The sequence below is a fragment of the Meriones unguiculatus genome, chromosome 4 (assembly GCF_030254825.1).
Source record: "Meriones unguiculatus strain TT.TT164.6M chromosome 4, Bangor_MerUng_6.1, whole genome shotgun sequence".
NCBI classification, from domain to species: Eukaryota; Metazoa; Chordata; class Mammalia; order Rodentia; family Muridae; genus Meriones; species Meriones unguiculatus.
This window is the reverse complement of record NC_083352.1, coordinates 94,057,827-94,085,461: the sequence shown is the minus strand read 5'-3', so window position 1 is coordinate 94,085,461 and position 27,635 is coordinate 94,057,827. Positions and strand designations below refer to the sequence as shown.

General features: G+C 43.5%; 1 protein-coding gene across 3 annotated transcripts in view; it reads left to right on the top strand.

Moving 5' to 3' along the window:
* Window positions 1-27,635, top strand: part of Taok3 (TAO kinase 3) — a 168,161-nt gene that overhangs the window by 64,234 nt on the left and 76,292 nt on the right. For 2 of the 3 annotated variants that reach the window (XM_060382534.1, XM_060382535.1), the window contains 4 exons: window positions 11,501-11,597; window positions 20,262-20,474; window positions 25,883-25,954; window positions 27,082-27,183. In XM_060382534.1, the coding sequence (XP_060238517.1) occupies window positions 20,355-20,474; window positions 25,883-25,954; window positions 27,082-27,183 (294 nt within the window). In that variant the 5' untranslated portion in view covers window positions 11,501-11,597; window positions 20,262-20,354. The remainder of the gene's footprint in view (window positions 1-11,500; window positions 11,598-20,261; window positions 20,475-25,882; window positions 25,955-27,081; window positions 27,184-27,635) is intronic. The other variant, XM_060382536.1, reaches the window with a different exon arrangement.

Here is a 27,635-nt window from a genome sequence, read left to right as displayed (position 1 = left end):
GAATATTTGTACTTGATTCTTTGAATTACCATGATATATTTTGAGAGATTTTTTAAAATTATGTTTATGTGTATCTGTGTCTGTGCATGTGACCACAGTGCCCCTTGAGTCCAGAAAAGGGCGTTAGATCCCTGTGGAGCTAGAGTTACAGGTGATTGTGACCCACATGGTGTGGGTGCTGGGAACTGAACTCCAGGCCTGTGAAAAAGCAGTAAGAGCTTTTAACGCTGTGCCATCACTCCAACCCCCATGATATATTTTGAGAGGAAACAATTAACAAAGGTTTGATGTTCTTTATTCCTCCATGATAGGTGCTGATGGTTGTATAACTTAACTCTTGTTAATAGTACTATGTCTGCTGATACTGCTGTGTCCTGCTGACTTAGCCTTGCTGGGCTATGCCCATCAGTGGTCAGCTGGGTCACATGGTGATTCTACTCTTAAGTCTTTTGAGGAGCCACCATTCTGACTTCCATGGTGGCTGTACCAATTCACATTCCCACCTGCAATGAATTAGACTTCCCTCTTCCCACATCCTCACAAGGGCATCCTGTAGTCTCCTTTCTTAACACCTGTCATTCCACTCGGGTGATATGGATTCTTAATGTTTATTCGGGCACAGAGACAAAGAAAATGATGTTACTTGCTGGAAAATGGAACAATTAGAGATCATCATGCCAAGAAAAATAAGTGCAGAAAGACAAATATGCCTTTTCTTTCATCTGTGTATCCTGGAATTGTGTATGAATGCATAAAATGTATATATAATACATATGTAAACATAAATATAGTTATGTGTGTGTATAATACATATGTATATACATATCCATATGTGTGTGTTTAAAATATTTATTTATTATTTGTTATATATAAAGAGTTCTTCTGGCATGTGTGCCTACATACCAGAAGAGGGCACCAGATCTCACTATAGATGGTTGTGAGCCACCATGTGTTTACTGGGAACACCCAGCTCTATCACCGACCTTGACCCCTGACCACAATTTCTTTTTGCTTCCACAGAATCCTGGTCTGTGGTCTTGTAATTTTTTTTATAACATCACAGCTTACTAGACCCTTCTTCACCTATGTCTTAATTCTTAACAGTCAACCTATGTGCAATTCTTCCCCCTCCCCAAGCTCAGGACCTTTGGAAGAGCAGCCAGTGCTCTTAACCTCTGAGCCATCTCTCCAGCCCATGTGTGTTTACATATATATTTATATATGCATATACCAATATAACATTTATACATACCATGTAAAAATACACTTATGTATAATGCAATATATCTACATATGTGCATATCTATGTTTTTAGTAGAGGCTGCAAGTCCAAACCCAGTGTGCTACAAACCTTGTTCCTTTTTGGGGCATTCTTGGGTGCCAGCCGCATTCTGGCTTTGCTTAAGGATCTCTCCCTGCTGCTCTTCTCCTGTCTCTCACTTCTAAGGACCTCAGTCCTTCCAGATTAGGGCTCTGCCCTTAAGACATCATTTGACCTCCATTCTCTATCTTAAAGGCTCCATCTCCAAACAGTCACCTGCTGTTTCAGCATGCAAGGTGAAGGGTGGGAGGTGGGAGACACAGGCCCATTCCTAACAGAGGCCAGACAGACCCTTAAGTCTACTTTAGCTGGTCCCTACCAGCTCATGCTTACAGCCCCATCACTGGGAAGGCAGAGGCAGGAGGATCTCTAGGAGTTCAAGCAAACTCGGGCTACATACTGAGTACCAAGCCAGCCCAAATTACAGTGTGAGAGTCTGTCCCAAAACCAAAATATAAACTATTGTATGTAAGTGTGTATGATTTGGTTTAAAGTTTGAGTCTCTAACTGATCGTGATCAAAGATTGCCGTCCCCATCAATGAAATGGAAGGAAGAGAGAACTGTTCCCAAACCAGCAGCCAAGAAAGTGCTTGCTGATAGCTCTGACCTTTTAGAAGGGGTGCATGCTGGGAAACCCTGCACTGGAGGTGGTTTCTTTGCAAGGCTCCTATTTCTGAGTCCTGCGCTCCCCAGTGGCTACCTTCCTGAAGACAACGAGGGCAGAGGTACCATGTAGGTACATGGACATTTGACTCAGGTAGTGAGTCTGGGCTGTCAAGTCCCAAGTACAACTAACCCTAAAATCACTGAGAAACACCTCAATGTCCCTGAGCCCCACTTAGGTCCACCCCCAATCTGAAGTGCTGTTTATACATTGACTCTTATAAAAGCACACACTTAAATACGTTGACCAATTCCAGTTTGTTCAATGTGTTCTCAAGCTCTACACACTTCAGGAAAAAAAGAAAAGAAAAGAAAAGAAAAGAAAAGAAAAGAAAAGAAAAGAAAAGAAAAGAAAAGAAAAGAAAAGAAAAGAAAGAAAGAAAAGATGACAAAGCCCAGGATCCAGGGGGACTTCCTAAAACAGGAAAAGAACAAAGGCTTGGTTTTTGCGTTTTATTTGGAGTGTCTGGTTATTTGTTTGTTTTTCTTTTTCTATGAAGTTAAGTGTGCAGTAATCTTTTGAAAACTTAAGGAGCCAAGCATGGTAGTACACATCTGTAACCCCAGACCTTGGGAGGCAGAGGCAGGTGGATCTCTGTGAGTTCAAGACCTGGTCTATATGGTCAGTTCCAGGCCAGCCAGGGCTACATACTGAGACCCAAAACAAACGTATATGTATATATTAAGCAACATTCCCCAGATTGTAGACTTGTGTGCAGATATGGACCCGGAGCTGGTTCAATTCCCAGGCCCCACGTGGTGCTTGGTCCTAGGAGATTCAGTGCCCTCTTTTGGCCTCTGCAAGCACTTGGCACACATGTGGTGCACATACATATGTGTAGGTAAAACATTCATACACACAAAGTAATGATTTTTTAAATTAAAACAAATAAGGACCTAAATTGTATTACTAGTATTCATTCATTCATTCCACTCACTTGCTTGGAAAGTCAATTTAACATTTTGACTGTATATTCAAAGGGAGGAATACACTTCACATGCATCCAGCACTCACTAAAGCTACCACTTTAGCGTGACCCTCAGCTGCCTTTTCCTTCCAAGTCAGGGCTGCCACCTGAACATCTTCCCTGTCTGGGCCAGTACTGCCCAGTCTCACCAAGCTCTATCACCGACCTTGACCCCTGACCACCATTTCTTTTTGCTTCCTATGTGTCTCTTCTTGGATGCCCATTTAGCATTCTCAACTCCATCTGGCTCACCCTCATCTTTCTCACCACCAACCTTGATCCCTCTTAGCGCTTGGCTTTTACTTGCTGAATGAACTCCTCCCTTGTCATCAGTTCCTAGAGTCCCAGAGCTACCTCAGACCCCCTTGTCATTTCTGAGACAAACAAGTCGCTCAGTTCTCAGATTCTTTCTGGGTTGCCACCTGTTTCATGAGTCCAGATTCATAGGGCCACAAACTAATTATTACAGTAAACGTTTTAACCAGGTCTCACTGCAGAAGTGATATATGGACAATGAAAAAATATAATTAATGCAGAAGGTAAAAAGAACAGAAAATGTGTATGTTCCCAACACCCATGGTAATCACTATTGAATCCTGGTCTGTGGTCTTGTAATTTTTTTTTATAACATCACAGCTTATTAGACCCTTCTTCACCTATGTCTTAATTCTTATCAGTCAACCTATGTGCAATTCTTCCCCCTCCCCAACATACCTCAGCCTGTGAGCACCATTCTACTCTCAAGTCCTGAGATCAGCTTGTTAATGGTTGTACAGGTTAGTGACTGTCTTAGTTACTATTTTGTTGCCCTGATAAGACACCACAGCAAAGCAATTTACAGAAGAAAAAAAAAGAGTTTATTAGGGGCTTAAAGTTTCAGAGAGTTAGAGTCATTGACTGTCATGGCAGGGAGCATGGCACTGGAGCAATAGCTGAGAGCCTACATCTTGATCCACGGGGAGAAGGCAGAGAGGACACTGGGAATAGTACAAGTCTTTGGAAACCTCAAGACCTGCCCCAGTCACACACCTCCTCCAACAGGGAAACGCCAACTCAGGACAGAGCACTCAAATATAGGAACCTATGGGGGACATTCTTGTCAAACTACCACCGTGACATCACCTGGTCCTTTTTCACTCTCTGCCTGGCTCATTTAACTTCCTACAGTGATCTCCAGCTCCATCCACGCCATTGCCAAGGATGGGATATCATCCATTTAAATGGCTGAACAACAGTCCTGTGTGTATGAGCAACACATGCCTGAGTATTCTTCAGGGGCTGGACACTTGGGTTGTTTCCATTTCTCAGCTAACTACGAGCAGCACTACAATCAACTGGGATAGAATTTTCCCAGGAACCTTTATACTTTTCGGCACAATGGTTGCATTTGTGTGAGTTCCCTCCCACATTGTGCCAGGAAGGATTCTCTCTTTCATACCCCCTTCCTAGCTCTTGTCATCTTTGTCTCTTTGATAATAGCCATCCTTACTGGAGGGAAGAGGCATCTCCTCCTGCTTTTGATTTGCATTTCCCCCTGAGGCTCCCGATCTGAGTGTTTTTTGAATGTACTCTCTGCCCATTTGCATGTCTTCTTTTGAGACTAGTCTAGTTAATCTGTTGGATGATTTGGGTTATTTTTTGCTACTGATTTTTTTTTTTTTTTTTTGCATTTTATACTGTGGGAATGGTGATAGGAAAATGGTCTTTGTTTTGTGTTCTACAGTAATGCTTCTACAAGAATAGAAAACTTCGTGTCCCCAGAAAATATGCTGCAGTTTGTAACATGTACCAGTCTTGCATCTGAGCCCAGGTGTTTCCAGAAGCATACACCCCCCTGCATAGTACAGCAGTATTCATGGTATAAAGTGTGCATTTCCTGTTCAGAAGCATGGCTACAGTGAGAGCATCTGCTATAGTAAGGGCGGCCAGAAACACCTGGCATTCGTTAGCATTTGAGTTTGAATTAATTTCTGGTCATCGAACACATAGAAAGCTACCTTTACTGTCGACGGATTTTCTGTGTCCTCTGCATTCATTGGCACAGTCCCATCCAGGCCTCAAAGCACACAGGTCAAGAAATTAGGCACCAGCGGTTAGGAGCTCTTGTTCTACAAGCATGTGCACCCAAGTTCAAGTCCCCTGGTGGAAACTGTGTGTGCCTGTCACCCCAGCACTGTGGGGTGGAGACAGGAAGATCCTGAGAGCTTTCTGGCCAGGGAGATGCTGTCTCGAGGCACTAATGCAGAGAGTAATAGAGGCCACCCAACATCCCGCTCTGCCCACTGCATGTATGCATGCTGCCCACGAGCACATGCACCTACACACACATGTTTAAGGTGATAAGTGCTAGAATACAAGCTGACTCAGGGCACAAAGAGCCTAAAGCCTTGCTCAGTGCTGGACACACAGGGGACATTTAGTATACTTGCTGAGTGAGTGAATGAATGAATGAATGAATGAAAATATGTAATAAGTGAATTAACCAAATAACCCAAAATAAGTTTAAAAATGAATGAGGGATCTGTGGAACTTGTTGATAATAGATATAGATGAATATTAATCAAGTTTGAGAAACACTGGATGTGTTATTATTTTATTTTGCAATCATGTACAGCATTCATATTATATATTATATATATATATATCAATAGGCTTCTGCTCTATAGTGAAGACCATGGTTTGGTCAAATCTATCAGAATAATTTGGAATAAATAAGGCCAGGTGAGTTCCATTTTTCTACTGTCCTTGAATTTTTTAAAATTGTGTGTGTGTGTGTGTGTGCGCGCGCGCGCCCGTGCCCGTGTGTGTGTGTGTGTGCGCGCGCGCGCCCGTGTGTGTGTGTGTGTGTGTGTGTGTGTGTGTGTGTGTGTGTGCATGTGCGTGCGCCCGTGTGCGTGTGCATGTACCTGCTTGGCTTATGTGCCTCACATGAGTACAGTGCCAAAGAAGCCAGAAGACAGCATCAGATCCCATAGAACTGAAGTTACAAGTTGTAACTGATATAGGTGCTTAAAACAAAATCCAGTCCTTTGCAAGAACAGCATGTACTCTTAACCTCTGACCCATCTCCCCAACCCCTGGATTCTTTATTTAAGACCCATGTAGATGCTGGGCATGGTGGCACACTCCTTTAATGCCAGCACTTGGGGAGGCAGGCAGATCTCAATGAGTTTAAGGCCAGCTTGGTCTACAAAGTCCAGTAGAGTACCATTTATTTTCTGAGCTGGATGTAGCATTGATCTCAAGTTTCTGGCCTCCCTTTAAAGTAGCAGACAGTACAAAGTTACTCTGTGTTCAAGTTAAGGGATCCAGGCTGGAGAGATGGCTCAATGGTTAAGAGCACTTGCTGCCCTTCCAGAGTACCCAGATTCAAATCCCAGTACCAATATTTGCAGTCCACAACTGTCTGTATCCATTTCCAGGGGATCTGATACCTTCTTCTGATCTCCACAGACGCCAGCCACAGACATGGTACACAGACATACACACAAGCAAAACATTCATACACACAAAATGAAAATATGTAAAGGTATGTGGTCTGAGGAGCCTGGCTTCCCTCCTCTGTCTACCAACTCAATTAATCACAACAACCAATAGTTTTGTTTTTGTTTTGTTTTGTTTTTAACACAGAGATATAGACCTTAGTCTTAAGAAAGGATAGGAAGACTTTTTGCCATATAATTTAATGTTGGTTCACCCAGGAGTAGGCCAAAGGTTATTCTTATGACGATAAATCAACAAACTTGGACACTTCTGCCATACATGCAAGGTGGAGCTCAGGTGATTGCAATGTCCCTTCCCAGCTCTCCAATGCTGCCACACACGAGCTTCCTGGGCTCTGATATGATCTTGCTTGTGCAGAAGCTAACTATTGTGTAGTTTCATTGTCAGAATGTAAATGCCGTGAAAGGCAGTTTTCCTGCCTCAGAATAACAGTTAGCGGTGGCGGGCGGCACAGCAGCCAGCAGTCCAGGTTTTCTGTGACTTTCTTGGCAGGTGACACTCCCCAAGTCTGCATCTAGGTTGAGTGGTAGGCATGGGGTGTGGCGACCCACACTGTCCTAATTCCAACTGTGAAAAAGCCCTGACTCCTGTTTCAACTTTAGTTTTCACTGCTGTCTAATAATTAATAACTTCATTATTGGATGCCCATTCGCCCTCTGATGCCCCATCTGCCCTGTGATGCCCCATCCTGACCAATGATGCCCCATCTGCCCTGTGGTGCCCCATCCTGACCAATGATGCCCCATCTGCCCTGTGGTGCCCCATCCTGACCAATGATGCCCCATCTGCCCTGTGGTGTCCCATCCTGACCAATGATGCCCCATCTGCCCTCTCATGCCCCATCTACTCTCTGATGTCCCATCTGCCCTCTCATGTTCTACCTGCCCTCTCAAGACTCATCTACCCTCCAGTCCCCATCTGCCCTCTCATGCCCCACCTGCACTCTGATGTCCCCCTGCCCTCCAAAACATAGCAACTTGGGTTGCATGGAAGTTTGACTTGGGCGTGTGGTTCAGGGGAAGCTCTTTGGGCTGGGAAATGGGAAAATCTGGGCTTTGGTTTGAGGAAATGCCAGTCTGCAGGTATGGGGTAACAGTAAGTTCCTAAGACCCAGCAGGTCCAAGGAGAGTAAAAGAGGGAAGGTAGGTAGAGAAAGGAGGAAAGAAAGAGGGGAAGGAGAAGGAGAGGACAGGGGAGGGAAGAGTGAGAGGTAACGGAGAAAAGGGAGGAAAGAGAACGAGAAGGGAGGGGAGGAAAAGAAAGGAGGAAAGGAAGGGGAGGCAGGAGAGAGGAATGTGGGTGCTTTTCCAGCATGAAGCATTCTAACTCTTCCTCCCTTCCTTGATGCTGAAATACCTCGAGGTTTCAGCTTTGCTAGCTCCTGGTCTGTCACGGAAGTGGTGTGATTAAAACACAGCAAAGCAATAGAGAGCCTCAGTGAGTCATCCTCCAAGTTTCTGGGAAGGGAAGTCATGGAAATGCTGTGTTTCTATTCTCTCTTTCTGTTTCTTCTTTTTTTCCACAAGGTCTGTGAACAAGTCACTCACTTGCTTCCCATCGTTGGAAGGCTTCCATTTCAGAGGAGCAAGAGTAAACCATGTTATTTCAGTCGCTGATGAGAGCTACTCTAAGCTAGCTGGATTGTTTAGTTGACCCAAGGCCCCAAGACCTGAAAGGCAGCATTCTTGGCACAGTTCTCAGCCATCACTGTCCATGTGACATTTAAGGTTGCAAGAGGCTGAGGAGGGAAGATGATTTTATGCATGTCACTTCAGCTAATGCTCAAAATGAAATCTTCCCAGGGGAAAATATCCCCAGTTGTATTTGGGGAAGGGGGTGGGCTTGGATTCTCATTTTTGGTCCTGAGCTGGACAAGAGGACATTGGCACAGGGTTGCATGGATCGTCAGCTACTTACTGAGGCCAGAGAGCCCAGCTAGTCCAGCCATGGGTATATACTCAAGAGAAATAAAAACAAACATCCACGCAAAAACATTGGCTCAGGTGACTGTATTGTGATTATTCACAACAGGTAGACAGGGCCCTCCTGTCCATCAGTTGAGTTGCTGACAGGCCAACTGTGGTATGCTCATAAAATGGAATGGTACATGGTATTGAGCAGATGTGAAATTCATGCTACGTGCTGGCCTATACCACATTAATGAAACCAGTCCCAAAAGTACTTGTATAACGCATGCTGTATGAGGCTATTTTCCTGAACTATCAGGAACCAGGACATGGAAGGACACTTAAGCTGGTTAGTGTTTGCCTAGCGTGGAAGAGTGAGAGAATGAAGGCTGCAGGTTTGTAGGTTTCTCCTTGTGGTAAAAATGGTCTAAAAATAGCAATGGTCACACATAACCTGGGAAAACACCAAAACCACCAAACTTCTCAGTTTAAATGAGCAGATTAGATATGGGAATCAGATTCCAATAAAGTAGTTTTGTTCAAGTGATAACTTGAGGACGGACACATAGTTCAACCGAGAAGTCCCTTTTTCTGAGGACACTCTGGACACTCCGGTCTGTGTTTATTTGCTTGTTTAGAGCTGAAGCAAAGAGTTAAAATTACAGGCGAGGTCTAGGGAGGTGGCTCAGTCAGTAAAGTGCTTGCTCTGAGCCCACAGAAAAAGACCAGGAGTGGTAGTACCTGCCTGTGATCCCAGTGCACTGGGGAGGAAAATGGGGGATCCCTGGAGCTCACTAGCCAGCCAGCTAGGCCTCATCAGTAACTCAGGGTCAATGAGAGACCTATCACGGTAGACAGGTAGGTAGGTAGGTAGATAGATAGATAGATAGATAGATAGATAGATAGATAATAGGGAAGTGATTGAGACCTGACATTGACTGCTGACCTCTGCATGCATATGCACACACGTGTACACACACTCACATTACCATATCCTGTTGCTTTCACACAATGTGGCTGGGACTGTCTTGGTTCATCAAGGCCATAGTCAGACTAGATTAGCAGGAGAGTATAGCGGTGGAGTTACCGATGGTTTAGTGATTAGGTGAGATCTGGTGCTGAATGCAGGCAGACTCTAGCTAATCTAAAACAGGAATCAGAGAGAACAGCTGGGCAGTGGTGCCACACACCTTTAGTCCCAGCACTCAGGAGGCAGAAGCAAGCGGATCTCTGTGAGTTCAAGGCCAGCCTGGTCTACATATTAAGCTCCACGACAGCCAGGGCTACACGGAGAAATCCTGTCTTTAAAAAAACCAACCAAACAAACAAACAAAAATAATCAGAGGAAATAACGGAAATAACAAATAACTGAGGTTCATAAATGGAGGCATGGGATATTCCCAGTGAGAGGCGGGAGGAAAAGAGGTGGGAGCTGAGACATCTCTTCTAGTCATTTATTTTTCTTCTTGCAAGGCCTCTGGGCTTTAAAAACTTACTGTCAGGCCAGGTGCAGTGGTTCACAACTTTAATCTCAGCACTCGGGAGGCAAAGACAGGCAAAGCTCTGTGACTTTGGGGCTAGCCTGGTCTACATAGAGAGTTCCAGGCCAGACATGGATACATAAGGAGACCCCATCTCAACAAAACGTAAATGTGCTACAGGGCTGGGGAGATGGCTCATTGGGCAAGGTGATGACATGAGTCCAGAGATCCAGAACCAAGCGATATCTGTCTCCAATGGTTAGAGTACTAGTTGTGAACGAACAGCGACCATTCTGTGAGACTGACACTGCGCAGGCATTGGGCACTCTTTGAGGACAGTGTTCCCTGAAACAACAATGCCGAGACAAGGGTTTGAAGACGAGATCTATGCCCGTGTCAGGTTCCTATCGAAAGTGCAGGCATGAAAACGTAAGTGTGGACACGGACGGAGGAAAGGCAGTTGTTAATAGGCGTTCTGAATGATGAGTTCTCGTCGTTGTGGTGGGACGGGGTGCGTGCGGAGGCCTGGAAACAAACACGGCTGTCACCCCACGGTGCTGGGGTCGTCCCACCTTGTTTCTGAGCCCCCCACTGGCTGAGAGCTCACTAGTTCAGCTATTGTGGCTGGCGGGCAATCGCCAGGCGTCCACCTGCCTCTGTCTTCTCAGCACTGGCATCAAAACCTTCTCCACATCCAGGTTTTCGGTTTGTTTTATTTTTTTTAATGCAGGGTCTAGAGCTACTCAGAACTCAGGTCCTCATGCTTTATCAGCTGAGCCATCTTCCCAGTCCCTGAATTAGGAATTTTTAAAAAAAAATCTAAATTTGTGTACACATTAGTCATATATTTCTTCAATGATTGAAAATGAGCAGTTAACTTGAAAATGCAGGAGATTGGTTATGGATGAGCCTGGGAAGGGAGGAGGCTGGAATAGTGATAGTGTATCCATGACCTTGAGAGAAGCAACTGAAGTCACTGGCCTTGCCGAGAGCCAGTGACGTTACCACATGCTTTCAGGTTAGCGTCCTGTGCTGGGGGTTAGGCTTTCTTATCCTTCTCATCTACATCTTATTTGTTTGTTTGTTGTCAGTTTTTTTTTTCTTCTGTTTGAGATTTTTTTTTTTTATCCATATGGGTGTTTTGTGAACTATGTGTGTGCAGCACTCAAGGAGGCCAGAAGAGGGCACCAGATCCCCTGCAACTGGAATCACACGGGGTATAGGAACCATACTGGAGTCCTCCAGAAGGGCAACAGGCACTCTTAACTGCTGAGCGAGCACTCGGGTGCTAAAAGAGAGAGAGGTAGAGTTGAGTGACATGGAGCACATACAGATCTGTGGCCTCCTCCATGTAGATTATGAGTCTAGTGTCATGTTCATCTCAGGGGAATCTTAAATAGCCTGTCGTGAAAGTTGGATTTTTTAACATTTGTCATTCATGCATGATAATAAATGTTTTATCTACATCACTAGTTATTGCTTTGTTTTTAACCAGAGATGGAGGTCTCATTAGGTTGTACAGATTGGCCTCAGACTCCTGGATTCCCCACCTGCAGAGTTGCTGGGGTCACAAATGTCTGCTACCACATCTGGCTTTAATTACTGTCTCCCCTCACTTTTCTCCTATAATTATGTATTTTACCCTCCGTCCCCAGGTTCATCCTAGTGTGGAAGACTGGGATTGTAAATAAGAAGAGACTGCTGCTACAATGAACCTGAGCATTATTGTGGAGTTGGTGCCACACACGAAAGGTAGTGTGCAGGGCTCTGCGGCATCGCTTCCTCCTGAAAAACGGGAATAAGTTGTGTTTTCTGGGCTTTCTATGGTGAAGTTTTACTGTCTTCGTAAGAATATAAAAGGTATACAAACACATAAATATAAAAAGCAGTGCATTATATGACTGTAGAGATGGCTTAGTGATTAAAAACATGCACTGCTCTTGCAGAAGACCTGAGTTCTGTTCCTAGCACCCATGTAGGACAGCTCATAACCACCTGTAACTCCAGCTCTGAGAGGTTTGGTGCCCTCTTCTGGCCTCCCTTGGCACTGTACCCACATGGACAAACCCACACATAGACACAAGCACATACACAATTTACAAGATGAAATAGATGTGTTTAAAATGTTACACTATCAAAAGCGTTCTTTAGGGCTAAGGAGAGGGCTCAGTGGACAAGCTGTCTGCTTTCCAAGCATGAAGGCCTCACTTTGACCGCCCTGGAACCCATATAAGAGGCCAGGCATGGTGGCTCACAACCATCTGTAACTCCAGCTCTGCCGATGGGGTGGGGCGTGTCCAGCGCCCTCTTCTGGCCTCTGCAGGCACCAGGCATGCACATGGTACACAGACATATATAGGCAAAGCACCCTTACATATAATGTAAAAAATAAAATGTAAAGGTAAAAAAGAAAATAAAATTAACTGCTAGTGGGTTTTGAGAGTTCTGTATAATTTCTGTTTTCAAATCCGTGTAATTTCTGTTCAGAAGGGCGGTGCGTTTTTGTGCGGATATTGAGTGTAGTGTTGCCTTTCCTTCGTGCTGTCGTGTGTCTTTGGAACAGCAGACATGTCCAACCGTGATGAACTCTGATGTGGACTCTTCCTTCCGTGGGCTGCACTTTTCTTTCTGACCTGAGGCCAGTGCAGCCCTCATTTCTGTTTGAATTTGCTCTTTTCTGGGGTACTTGGATAGACTGGTTTTTGCTTCTCCCTGGCATATAGGCTGGAATCACTGGTAAAGCCTGAATATTGAGCTGTGGAAAAATCCCATATTTCAGTTTTTTAAATATGCTGTTACACTTACTTATTCCATGTGTGTTTCAGCACCATCATGCCACAATGCATGTGTGGAGGTCAGAGGGCACCAGCATGCCACCGTGCATTGCGGAGGTCAGGGGTCAACTTCATGAGTTGTTTCTCTCCTTCTACCACGTGGCTTAGAGGGACTGACCTCAAGTTTAGGGGCAAGCATCTTTATACACTGAGCCATCTCACCAGCTCAAACTTCAGTTATTTTAATATAATATTCAGATAATTTTTTTTCTTGATCAAACTATGATGATTTGTTTTTTCTGAAATATTTGACCATTTCTCCCAAGTCCTTGAATTTCTTTGTTCAAAATTGTCCATAAAAGTTCCTAATTACTAGCCAGGCATGGTGGCGTAATCCTATAATCCCCACACTCAGGGAGGCAAAGGCAGGTGGATCTCTGTGAGATTGAGGCCAGCTTGATTGAGAAAGTGACTCCAGGACAGCCAAGGCTACACAGAGAAACCCCGTCTCAAGAAAAAAAAAAGTTTCTAATTATTCTGATGTTGGTGAAGCTGTCCTGATATCTCTTTTGGTTCCTGATTAATCGTTTGTTTCATTTTTTTTTTCAATTATGAAATCCGTTTGATATGAGATTAATAAATACTGTTCTTTTTCCATAAAAACTTTGCTTTCGTTAGGTGTGGGTTTTTTTTTTTTTCTTTCTTTCTTTTATTTCAGTGGTTTCCTCTTTAATCTTCATTATTTGCTCTGCTCACATTAGGTTCAAGTGACTCTATTTTTTTTTAATAAGTAAATAAATAAATGCTCGGCACAAGCCGAGGTCACTGATTTGAAACTTCCCTTATTTTCTATGCCTTACACCCCTGTAAGGTTAGCCGCATGAAATGGTTTGGATACATTGAGTCTGCCATTGCTTTTCCTTTTACATTTATTTGATTGCTTTTCTTTTGAGACAGGGTCTCACTCTGTAGCCCAGGCTGGTGTCAAACTCACAATGATCCCCCTGTTTCATGCTCTCAGGCACTGAGGTCACAGGCTACCTTCCCACCCCCACAGCTGTGCTTGCATTTTCAATCCAGTCAAAATGGGCTCTTATTTCTCTCTTCATTTGCTCTTCAACCCATAGATTCTTTTTTGAAGATTAATTTGTTCGTTTGTCTATATCTATGGGTGTTTTGCCTGCATGTATACATGGGTGCTGTGCACATGCCTGATAACTGCAGAAGCCAGGAGAGGGCATCAGATCCCCCAGAACTGGAGCTTCACATAGGTGTGAGTTGTCATGTGGGTGCTGGAAACTGAACCCAGGTCCTCTGGAAGAATGCCCAGTGCCTTTAAATGCTGAGCTGTCTCTTCAGCCCCTTAATTTTCTTTTAAAATTTATTTTAATAGAATATCTTCCTTTATTTTTTGACAGTTTCACACATGGAAACAAGACATCCTAACCCATGCACCCCCATTAAGTTAGTTTTAGCCACAAATTTTAAGGCCCTGTTCTGAGGAACATAAACAAAGATCGTTATGTTCTTTGATGGATCCATGGCTTTAATATTATCAATATCATCAATGCCCTTCATTATCAATAGTGACCTGAAGTCTCATGGTAATAGCAAAGTCCACTCAATTTATAGCGGCTTATGTCCTCTGTCCCTTGACCTTCAGTTTCTTTGTGTCTTCCTACTTGAAGTACATATGTATGTGCACGTGTATTCATGTATGATTTGTGTATGCATCAGGTCAGTGTTGAAACGGTGCTGTTGACATACCCTTTCAGCCCAGTGTGGCATTTTATAACAGTATAGTCCAGTTTTCTTCCCCCGGACTTTGAGCTGTCACATTCTTTACATTTCACACCTCATGCTGCATCTTGATTTTTGGTTTAAATGATTGGCTATGCTTTAAAGAAATGTACATAATGGAAAAACCTCACACATCTCACCAAGCACTTCCCAGTTTTGTTGCTTTTGTCCCTCTGTGCAGGCCTGTGCTTCTGTCTAGCATGCCTTCCCTCCTGTCTGAAGGACTCCCCTCAGCCTTTCCTACAGTATAAGTAGTCAGGCCAAGCATTCACTCGGCTCTCATGTGTCCTAACGCCTTTATTCTGCCTTCACTTTTCAAAGATATTTTCATTGGGTAGAGAATTTTGAGTTTGATTTTTTTCTTACTTTTGGCACTCTAAGAAAGGCATTCTATTGTCTTTGTGATTATAATATTTACAGCCAGGAGTCTGCTGAGTCTGCTGTCATCCTCTGCCTGCTTCCTTTTTCCCTGGACTCAATGTCTCCATTATCCCTGAACTGTTTGTCTTAGTTGCTCCTTTTTTTAATATATTTTTTTTATTTATTACAAGTTATTCACTTTGTATCCCAGCTGTAGCCCTACCCTTGTCCCCTCCCAATTCCACCTACCGTCCCTCCCTCATCTCCTCCCATACCCCTTCCCCAGTCCACTAATAGTGAAGGACCTTCTCCCCTTCCATCTGACCCTAGCCTATCAGGTCTCACCAGGACTATCTTTCATAGTCTTCCTCTGTGGCCTGTTAAGCCTGCTTCCCCCTCAGGGGGAGGTGATCAAAGAGCCAGCCACTGAATTCACGTCAGAGACAGCCTCTGTTCCCATTATTAGGGAGCCCATTTGGAGACTGAGCTGCCACGGGCTACCTCTGTGCAGGGGGTCTAGATTATCTCCATGAATGGTCCTTGGTTGGAGTATCAGTTGCTCCTTTTGCTGCTATGATAAAATATCCTGACAAAAGCAACTTACTGGAGAGATGATATGTTTGGGCTCACAGTTGGATCCCCTAGAACTGGAGTTACAGGTGGCTGTGAGCCACCATGTGAATGCTAGGAAATGATCCCTGGTCCTCTGGAAGCGCAGCCAGTGCACTTAACCCAGGTCATTTCTCCAGACCCTCACCACAAGTTCTGAGTGCTTTTTTTTTTTTTTTTTTTTTTTTTTTTTTTTTGTAGTAAGTGCAATGTGACTTCCTTCGTGTCTCTTGTTCTTGGCTTTTCATAGACATCTGCATATCTCAGAGTTTCTAACTCTCACCAGATTTGTAAATGTTCCCAACATCATTTCATCAGGAAATACTTATTTTCTTCTTTATATTACTTATTGTATGTGTGTGAGTGTTTTGCCTGTGTGTATATCCATGCAACATGTGCATTCCTGGTACCTACAGAATCCAGAAGAGAGCATCAGATCCCCTGGAACTATGGAGTTGGTTGTGGACAAGCATGTGGCTGCTGGGGATAGAACCTGGGTCCTCTGAAAGTACAGCTAATGCTTTTACCCACTGAGCCATCTCTCTGGGTATGTCTCATCTCATCCTCTCCTTTACAGATGCCTGCTAGATATACACAAGGCTGCTTGAAGGTGTCCCTAGCTGAATGATACTCAGCTGTGCTTATTTCCTTCTTTCCTTTCTTTTATTAATTTTTTTTAATTTTTATTTGAGTTTCATACATTCATTCAAAAACATTCACTAATATTTTTTTGCTTTACAGCCCATGCAACTTTTTTTTTTCAAGGCAGGGTTTCTCTATCTAGCCTTGGCTGTCTTGGACTCACTTTGTGGACCAGGCTGGCCTTGAACTCACAGCGATCACCTGCCTCTGCCTCCCTGAGTGCTGGGATTACAGGTGCGCACCACCATGCTGGCTCATGCTACATATTTTTATCCTGGACATTGTGTTGTACTTTTCCCCATGCAGGTTGGATTTGAGTCACATGTTTACTCTCCTTGCATTGTCTCAAGTTCAAGGCCAACTTGGGCTACAGAGTAAGTTCCAGATACCATTTGTTCTTTTCATATCAGGTGGCCCCGTTTGGGTCTGGCATAGCTTCCTCACTGCCAGTATACAGTACACAGTGGAGGGGTCCCTATACTCTCTCTTGGACTGTCCCCTTCTATTTCAGCTCTGCCCTGTGAGCTCTAGCCATGGGGTCACCTCAGCGTCTCAGGGTTCTCTCTCCCTATCACAAAGTCCACCAGCCTCTACCTGCACTGCCCTGAACCTTGCATCTTCTTCTCATATGTCAGGGATCCTTGTCCTCTGCCTGTCAGCCACTGTCTTCAAATACCATTTTACCTGTGTTTAGTCTAATGCTTTGATTGTTTCAGATGACAGAAAATAAATAAATCAAGTGCCCGTTTCTTCATCTTGGCTAGAACCAGAAATCTCCTCTTCTATTTTTGAGCTTATTAATTATGGGTAGTCAGGCTTATTGATTTAGTGTATGGTGTCTGCTCTGCTGTGGCACTTAGTAATTAAATGTTCACTCGTCATTTATTCTGGGAGTTTTTTTAAGGTCTCTCTTTTTTACATTTAAACATATATTTCTTTAAATAATCATTTTGGTCTATAATATGACAGAAGAATCTTTGCTTTCTCAAAAATGATTGTTAGTAACTTAGCTTAATCCTAGCTGAAGCCAAAGTATTCAGAAATTCAAAATACACTTCAGCAATTGAATTTTGGTCCCTAGACCTCTGCATCATTCTTAAAGGGAATCAATCTCCTACTCTGCCTGTCATGCCTGGTCTCCTGGTTTAATCAGGATGCCTTTCTGTTCTCAGCCACAAGGAAGGCAAGCCCACTTTGAGCTGCCCCTTCTGTGTCCTGATACATTGCTCTATTTAAGATACCTTCCCAACAGTATTGACATGCTGATTTCATGTTTGCCTATCAGTGTCTGAAGATGAGCAGGACGGTTGGCCAGGACAGCAGATGTAGCACTTGGAAGGCAGACCTTCCTTCTTAGGTAAAGTTTTGGTGGCATCCTGTTATGCATGGTAGAAAGTCCAGATTTCTTAACATGGTTTAAAAGGCTTTTTTTTTTTTTTTTTGTAGTTTTCTTTGGCTAAACACCAGCTTTATAATTTCTGCTCCCAACTCTCTCAGCCATCCATATTAAATGAACTACATTTGTTTTTCCCTAAGAAGGGAAGGCTTTTTGACTTGTAAAGGGGCAGGGGGAGCTAGACCAATCTTCTATACCTTGTGTTTAGTCTGTAACAACAGTTTGGACCACTTTGTGCTTTGGGTGCCTAAACTCCATTTGACCACAAGTCCTTTATAAAGATACAGGATGGTATGAGTTCTGGCCCTAACACCCAGCCCAATACAATGGTGTGAAAATCCTAAGTATGCAGCAAGTATTTTTTAAATGAAATGATGAGGTCCGCCAATGGCTAGATGATTAGGTGGTTCACTCACATACACTAATAACTCAAGAAAACTGAGTCCATGAAGCCATGTGCACTGTCAACCCAATGCTGTCATGTCACAGGAGGAAATGTATCTGCCAGCACTGTTACCCTTACTTTGGGTGGCCTTTTAAATTTCTGGAATATCATACTTTGAAGAAAAATAGACTTATTGGCTAATTACTAAATGTGTGGCCTGGTTAGCCAGGGGGTCAAGGAAGAAACACAGTCTATACTATAATTAGTTCAAACAGAAATAAGTGCTTATGTGTGAGCAGCAGAAGTTATTTAGACTAAACAAAAAAGAAATACAGGAAAAATGACATTCCACTGTTTTTCAAAAATTAAGGCAAAGAGTAGAATCAACACAGAATGAACTCATGTGACTATTGGTAGGTCAACGCAGAGACAAGTCAAATGGTATCCTGCTACTCATGGAAGCTTAGAGTTGTTCAGGGGTCTCTCAGAGTGGGCATGGCATGGTCTCTCGTTAATAGCAGTTTCTTTCCATGGTTAACAAAGAACTGTTGAGTCACCTGAGCTCCTTGCAGCAAGAAAACATCACATGCCACTCCAGAGTACAGACCTTCCTGTCCCAGCCAGAGCTGGGAACAGTTCCAGGAACCACTGGTTCTGCCCATCAGAACTTAGACAGGCATACCGAGTCAACTTTAAAACATTTTCAGCATCCTGATGAGGTAGCTGGCCACTTGACCTGTCCCTGACCACACCCTCCTGAGTAACCAATATACTCTCTGTGTATTTACCTGGTCTGGGACTCTTATATAAATTAAATCATCCCTATTGCTGGCTTTGTTCACTTAACATAATGTTTACAGGATTGGTTCACATTGGAGCACAGGCCATTACTTTATTCCTTTTATTTATTTATTTTTCTTTTTGAGACCGCGTCTCGTGAAGCCCATGCTGCCCTCAAACTCTGTGTATAACCAAGGGTGACTGAACTCACAGTCCACTTGCTTCCACACCCCAAGTGCTTGGACTACAGGCATGTACCACCATGCCTAGTCCTTTATTCCCCAGTATGGCTATTATATTCCATTGTTTGGGTATGCCACATTTTATTTATTCACCAGTTACTGGGCATTGGGTTATTTCTATTATATGGTGATTAGGAATAACGTCACTGAGTTTGTTTGTTTGTTTTGTATGGCTGTTGTTTCCTTTCTCTTGGGTATGTATGTACCTAACAATATTGTCTTAGGGTTTTATTGCTATGAAGAGACACCATGACCAAGGCAACTCTTACAAAAGAAAGCATTTAGCTGGGTTTGGCTCACAGTTTCAAGGGTTAGTCCATTATCATCATGTCAAGAAGCATCATGGCAGGCAGGCATGGTGCTAGAGAAGGAGCTGAGAGTTCTACATCTTGATCCGTGGGCAGCAGAAGGGGACTGAGGGTAGCTTGAGCATCTGAGACGTCAAAACCCACCCCCACAGTGACACACTTCCTCCAACAAGGCCACACCTCTTAATAGTGCCCCTATGGCCCAAGCATTCAAATACATGAGTCTATGGGCACATATCCATTCAAACCACCACAAATATTATTCTTTATTTTATTTTTTTTATTTTTAGTCATGTGTGTGTGATGTGTATGTGTATGTGTATGTGTATGCTTAAAAAAGCCAGACACAGGATCCCCTGGAGCTGGAATTAAAGATGGTTGTGAGCCCCTTGACATGGGTGCTGGATGGATGCTGGGAACAGAACTCGGGTCCTCTGGAAGAACAACATATGCTCTTAACCACCGAGCCACCTCTCTAGCCCCATCCATGGGATGGAAATCCTGAGGCAAATGCTAACTTCTGTTTCCAAGTTTTGGTGTTTTATTATTGTTGTTTTTCTCCTGTTCCCAAGATGTCTGTGCCATTCTGCATTCCTACCTGCAAGGTCAGAGCTCTCTCCCTACCTTCCCAGTTCCCAGTATTTGTCTGTTTTTATGACTGTCATAATGAACATGAAATAGTTTGGCTAGGGGTTTTAATTTTTTTTTTATTTCTGATGATGATATCAAGCTTTGTAACATATTTTCATAGTCATTTCTATGTCTTCTTTTTTTTAAGGAAACTTTGTTCAAGTCCTGTGCCAGTTTTTAAACTTGTGTTTCTTGTTCTTCTGCCATTGGGTTGTAAGATAAGGATACTTTTAAATTTACTACATTCTGTTTTATCTGCTTGGGGTGGGTTGGTGCTTGGAGGCCACAGTGCACACGTGGAGTTGACTCTCGCCTGCATCATGGGTCCTGTTGATGGGAGCTCAGATGGTCAGCCTTGGTGGCAAGCTCCTTTACCTGCTGAGCCCTCTTGTTGACCCAGATAAATACTTTTTAGTGTTGATTTGTGTTTGTATTATCATTGAAACAGTGTGTTAGAAAGGACTGAATGGCCAATCTCATTTTTCTACAGGGACTGAAGATTTATAAGAACAAAAATCGTAGTCAATGAGAGAGACAAAAGGACTGGGCCATCAAAAAGCAACGTGTTTGCCACACGGCCACGATGCGTAAAGGGATACTGAAGGACCCAGAGATTGCCGACCTGTTCTACAAAGATGACCCTGAAGAGCTTTTTATTGACTTGCATGAAATTGGACATGGGAGCTTCGGAGCCGTGTACTTTGTAAGTAATCAATTGCCCAGGTAGAGTAGGTTGAGGAAGCGTGCGTGGAGCTGTCTTCTGTGGAGCACGCTTGTGTTCTATGTAGAGCCGCATGGTCACTGCTGTGGCCAGGTCTGGAATGCTAGGCTCTATTTCTGGGATGGTAAGGCAAAGTGACAAATCTAAAGTAGAGTCCCATGTGTTTCCTGGAAACACTGGGCTCTGCTTTAGCCTCTGCTCTCATTTCTTCACCACAAGGCCTCCAAGCCCTTGTAGCACTTGTTGGTCCTGTGCATTTCAGCTCAAGTGTTACTTTCACAAGACATTTTTTATTATTCAACCCTCTACCTTTCAACACCTGGTGTTCATGTCAGTTACATTCTAGCACAGTGGTAGTGACACAGGTATGTGTAAGAATGGCTGATTATGTCCCTTACCCTAAATAATATTCACCATGACAACAAAGGTATGTTCATCTCAGCCATTACTGTGTTCCTAGGAACTGATACAATGTCTGCCAAGGTAGAAATTAAATAAATGCAGGTGGATAGATGCATGGATGGATGATGGATGGATGGGTAGGTGGGTAAGAGGATGGGTGGATGGATGGAGGGATGGATGAATGAATGAATGAGTAAATGGATGGAGGATGGATGGGTGGATGGATGGATGGATGAGCCAGTAGATGGCTGGGTGGTGGGTGAGTAGATAGACAGATAATAGCTATTTAGAGAGATATACAAAGACATTTGTTGAAAATCACAGAAAGTCACTGCTTTCTGATAAATGATATAAGGCTATTCCTAACTCCAAATCCTCCAAAATGTGCATTTTTATTGAGAAAAGAAGAAATGGCTGAGATGGAAGCTCAGGCCATTTACCTGGAGGTGGTCATGTGAAACAGTTTTTCTACCTGGAATGGGAGGAGGCTGCTTCATCAGAGTAGCTTATGTGTCTCAAAGGGCATCGGCCTGTAAAACAAGTTAGGAATAAAGTGTGAGTTCACAGCTTCTTCTCTAATCCTGTTACCAATCACTCTGGTTTTGTTGTTGTTGTTTTGTTTTGTTTTTCGAGACAGGGTTTCTCTATGTAGCCTTGACTGTCCTGGATCCACTTTGTAGACCAGGCTGTCCTTGAACTCACAGCAGTCCACCAGCCTCTGCCTCCCTGAGTGCTGGGATTACAGGCATGTGTCTCTGTGCCCAGCTTCCAATCCCTCTCAAGTGGCCTCAGGCTCAACTGTCTGGTATGGCGCTTCTTCAGTTGTCCTTCCCAATGAGGTTTCCCACCTTCAGCCTGTCCTTTTGCCTTGAGCATCACCTTGGGTGTCCTCCGAACCCTTCTGCAGCCCTTGGCATCTGTGCTCAGCACTGCAGTCATCTCCCTTCATCCCCGCGCCATGCTCCCCTTACTATCATACCACTGGCTGAGTTTCCTGAGGCTGAAAGGAAGGACTATTTTCTACATAATAGCTCCATGTTAGTCTTAAGTTTTTACTAGAGTATTAAAGGCCGAAGCAAAATCCTGTTTCCTTCTTCACACAGATGCTTTTTTTAAAAAGTATTTTTAATTATAAATAAATCATGCAAAAGAAGTACACACACAAACACACAATTAATCTGGGTGTAACTCAGAGGTAGAACCATTATTTAGCAAATACCTCCCTGTAAGTATATATATATAATTAAAGCAATAATTAAAAGGCAATCTCTGGGAAATTGCCAGGACAAGAATGGTGCCATGTCTTAGAAGGCCCTCATGTGTCCTTCCTGTCCTGGGGCCCCGCTCTCTGCTCCCCTGAGGAGTGTCACTGTCCATATTTCATGGTTCATGTGCTCTTGCTTTTCTTTATATGTTACTGTTACTTTGACACCCCGAAACAAGGTAACTGTGTTCACTGAAGACAGGTGAAAAGGAAGCCAATGTTTTAATATAAAACTTAAAAAAAAAAGTTGAGCCTAGTGGTACATTCCTTTAATCCCAGCACTCAGAAGGCAGAGGCAGGTGGATCTCTGTGAGTTCCAGTCCAGCCTGATCTACAGAGTGAGTTCAGGATAGCCAGGGATACACAGAGAATCCCTGTCTCAGAAGACCAAAAACATTACCCTTTTGTCTAATGTGGACAAGTAGGCAGTGCCTAAAAGAAAGATTCACCATTGGTCATTATAGCTGTTGTCATTAATTCACCGTGTATGTCACACCTACCTTCTGGTCAGTGGATCCTTCCTCTTTTTATTCACCACTGTACCTAAGAACACCTTACCATCCCTTTAGTTTCTGTCTACTTATTTGTGTCTTTGGGGGTTTGAGGCTTTGGGGTTTGGTTAGTTGGTTGGTTTGGTTTGTTTGCTGTTTGTTTTTTATAGTGGTGAGGGTGGAACAGGGCTTGTGCACACTAGGCAGGCAAGTGGCTGGCCTCTAAGCTACATGCCATCCCTGCTTTGACTTGTCTCTTTAACCTATTAGAGGAGATATGTGTGCTGGGCACATTTTCCACAATTCTGTCCCTGCCATTTAGCACGGTGACTAACAAGGTGTGAACACATAAGAAGTATTTGTCCTGGATCTGGTGAGAAGGCTCAGTGGGCGAAGGAGACTGCCACCAAACCCGACAGCCTGAATTCAATCCCCAGAGCGCACATGGCAGAAAGATCAAACCAACTGGTGCGAGTTGTCTTCTGACCTCCACATTCAGAGTGGCACCACTACCACCAAATATATAAATAAATGTAAAAACGATAAGATTTGCCGGCTGGATGAGTGAGTGATGGGAAACTCATAGTTCTTGGTATGACTAATTAGTATTTTTCATGAATCATAGTTTTATGACTTATTATTTATTCATGAATCTAGCCAGTCCTAAAGACCAGAGTCCATTCTATAGCCTCATCTCCTCTGATGTCAGAGGCTAAGCAGGGTTGGGCCCAGTTAGTACTGGGATGGCAGACAAAGATCCTGCAACCAAGGGTTCTACACTGCAACTCGTGTTGACTCTGTAGCCTAGGGCTTTACATGGAGAGGTGCCAGGAAATGCTTTGAAAGTGACTTGTGAGCTCTTCCAGCCCTTGTGGAACAAACCAGCTGAGGGTGTGGGTTTCACTCAGAGCCTAAATATTACCAGATGACATACCGCCACAGTTTGCATTTACACATGCAGTTGGCAGCACTAGTAAACAGGATGGTGAGACGCAGGGAAAGGGAAAAGCAGGTGGAGCCTGTTCGTTCTGTCACCCAGGCCACCGTAATGTCTACAGTTTTCCAGTGCTTCCTCAGAGAGTCTGCCCGCCCTCCACAGGTCGCCTCTGTCATCACCTCTACCACATCGATGTTGGCCTTCATCTTAGGCTCAATTAGCAGAACAGAAGAAATACTTGTGTTTGGTCTTATACTTTTATCAGGGGCTGGAGTGTTGGCTCAGAGGTTACAAGCACTAGCCGCTCTTGCAGAGGTCCTGAGTTTGGTTCCCAGCATGCACATCAAGGTGATTCAAAACTACCCGTAACTCCAGCTCAAGGTGTCCACCGCCCTCTTCTGGCCTCCACAGGCACTCCATTCATGTTCAAAACTCACACCCAGGCACACTTATACACTTAATTTAAATAAAAATAAAATCTAAAAAGTAAATAAATAAATAAATAAATAAATAAATAAACAAACACAGTTGTCTTTATAAACTAGCAGACAATCTGGAGAATGGCTAAGAGACAATAATAAGCTGACAGTAAGTTCTCAGAAAGTGTGTCTGTAGTCTGAGATTTTTGTCCAAAGCTCCCAAGACCATTTATTCTCTTGAAGATATAAAATGGAATTCTAAATTCCCAGGATAATTGTAAGTATGCAGAATTCAGCCTGGGGCATTGTGAAGGCTAGATTGTGCATAATCTCCTCTCCTGTTGTAAAATGTTTATCATGTATTGTTGTTACTATTATTATATTAAAGCATGATATAGCCACATAAGCCTCACACCCCTGTATTCCAATGCTAACAGGGACAGAGGCAGGAGAATGACAGGGAGTGAGGGGCTTGCAGGGTGCCAGTATAGCTCCAAGTTCAGGGAATAAGGCATAGAGCGATAGATGGGAAACTCAGTGTCCCCCTCTTGCCTCCACACACACGTGCACACACATACACATGTACACAGCACCTTCACGTGTCTATAAGAAAAGCAACATGGAAATTGTTTCCCAATTTCCAGTCCCACACCAGTGGATAGAGCTCATGAGTAAGTGTTCGCAGTGAGGACCAGCTAGTGCTGACTTCAGATGTAAGCGGGCAGCACTGACCGTAAGTGTCCATAGTGAGCTGTTACATGGTGGCACTGTCTAATGCCACTCAAGTCTCCTCTCCTCTCCTCTCTTCTGCTCCCTGACCCTGGGGTGAGGAAGGCCTCACACACACGAGGCAAGTGCTCTCCCAATAAACTATATCTCTATCCTGTTTCCTTTCAGGTTAGAATGTGGCTCAGTTACCCAGCATGCCCTATGCATGGATTTTTTTTTTTTTTTTTTTTTTTTTTTGGTTCAGGGCTGGAACCTAGGACCTCAATCCTGCTAAGCAAGTACTCTGCCCATGGCCGACTCCCAGACCAAGATTTTGTTTTTAATGAAAGTCTATCTGGACCTTCTAAATCAATAATTACCATATATATGCCTTTCAGAATGCCTTCAGAATTAAAAACGGTTAACTAGTAGATACTGCTTTTATATAATAGATCCTGTCACCTTAGTGAGCATAAAAAATTATTTTAATGTGCATCCATTTTACCCTGCACTTTAATATCAGGAATCCCAGGTGATTCTATATCTCAGATGCTTACTGAGTGGTACAGCAATTAAGATGGGGGAGGTGTGCATTCATCTGTTGATTACCTGGTTCTTTTTCTAAAGATTTGTTTATTTTTATTTTGTATATATGAGTGTTTGTCTGCATGTATGTGTGTGCAATGCCCATAGAGGCCAGGAGACGGTGCCAGATCCCCTGGAACTGGATGCTTGTGTACCTCAGGAACTGGCCTGGGTCTCCGTAAGAGCACCCAGAGCTCCTTCTTAACGCTGAGCCCTCTCTCCAGCCTCAGTGTCTTGTGATTTCATTTCGTGGTTGATCTTGTATGTTTAGCTCGTTCTCCATTGTTGGGCATCTAACGGGGAGAAACTGGACTTCAGTAAATTTGCTTTCCTTTCATTTGACCATGTATTTTCTTAAAGTCTGGCCCTTTCTTGTATTATAACTCAATACATGTTACACAGCGAGGAATAGGAGAAGCAGACCCTATGAAACCAGGATGGAGTGGCTCTCTAGCCTATCAGTGGAAGTATCTTTAAACTACATTGCGGAACTGTGAGGACAAATGCCCCAAGGCCCTAGTCTGGAGCTTAAATGAAGGTGACTGTGTATCAGAACTTATTTTTCTTCTCATCTCTTATCACAGGCAACAAATGCTCACACCAATGAGGTGGTCGCTATTAAGAAAATGTCCTACAGTGGGAAGCAGACCCATGAGGTGAGTCAGTGCCATGCCCAAGCACATGTGCCAAGTTAGGATGAGGTTAGCCAAGTCCTGAGTTCTGGCGTCCCACACAGAGGAGAGCAGCTAGTCTTGAATTCTGAAATACTGCCATGGGCAGCTAGTCAGCATTCTTGAAATACTGCCATGTGTATTTCAAAGTGACTGGATGGGAAGAGCCCACCATTCCAACCACAGAGAGGTGGCTAGCATCAGAGATAACGAACATGCTAGACTACCCTCTTAGGAGGATAATTTCGGTCTGGAGACATGTAGGGTATTCCATCAACACATGTGATTAGTCTATGTCCACTACACACAGAACAAAGCCTTCCAAAAAATGTAATTCATATAATATATCTAAGCATTCACAATGTTGTTCTTTTGGTTGTTGGTTTTTTGTTTTTTTGTTTGTTTGTTTTTCTCTCTCTCTCTTAAACACAAGGATAATTTTGTAAGTGTTTAAAAGAAAACTGTGCTAGGACAGGCAAGCTGTAAACCTCAGTGGCTGCCTGGTAAGAGAGGAAGAATGAAAATGAGAAGAGAAAAAAAAGTCATTTAAACTGGTGTGGAGGTCAGGCACATGGCAGACAGGGAGGGAGGCTCTAGGGAAATAGTAAAGAGAAATACACATGGCAGTATTTCAGAATTCCAAGCCAGCCTAGTCTAATAGTAAATTCCAGGACAGCCATAGCTACACAGAGAAATCCTTTCTCAAAACAAACAAACAAACAAACAAAAGATAGAAAAAGAAAAGAAAAACCACAAAGAGAAAGAAAAGAGAATTTATGCTCTTCTGAATCCCTCGGTGAAGTGGGCCAGCTTAGGAAGCTGTGTAGGTGGAGCACAAAAAACTACTGGCCACATTTTGTCCCTTGTGGGGCCTAAAGCTTTCTGATTCCGCATTGGAGCAACACTTTGCAGCATAGAACATGAATACGAGTAGCGGTTTTATTTTGATTCATTTGTTGAGAGATTTGGGCCTGAAACTGTGGCACAGGGTAACTAGCTGGATCATTTATTAAGCATTTACCTTGTGTCCATCTATGTATATGAATCTGCACGCACTTGATAAATGCTGTTTTCGGTTTGAAAGTTAAACACTGTTTTTCTGGTTTCCATAGAAATGGCAAGATATTCTTAAGGAAGTTAAATTCCTACAGCAGCTGAAGCATCCGAACACCATCGAGTACAAAGGGTGTTATTTAAAGGAGCACACTGCTTGGGTGAGTCCGTCTCTTTTCTTTTTTCTCCATTAATGTTTAAAGTGATTTATTTGAAGCTGAGCGTGGCGGCTCACACCTGAAATCCCAGCACTCAGGGAGGAGGAGGCAGGTGGATCTCTGTGAGTTCGAGGTCAGCCTGGTCTACATTGAGAGGTCAGGGCAGTCAAGGCGACACAGAGAAACCCTGTCTCAAAAAATATGTATTTATTTGCGCTATATAGCTGTGAATCCTGCTTCTGTCCCATTTTGCTTTTGTAATCGGTTATTTAACACTTATCTATGCTTTGCCAGTGTGTGCGTCATATGGTATGTGTTCCATAAGATTAAATATGCCGGTCTAGCCTATTGAAAACACCATTCTGAAAACGTTTAGCCAAGAGATAGTAGAGAACTAATGTCATCTTGTAAAGCCCCAAATTAAATCCTTTTAGTTTCCCAGCATTTCCAAACAT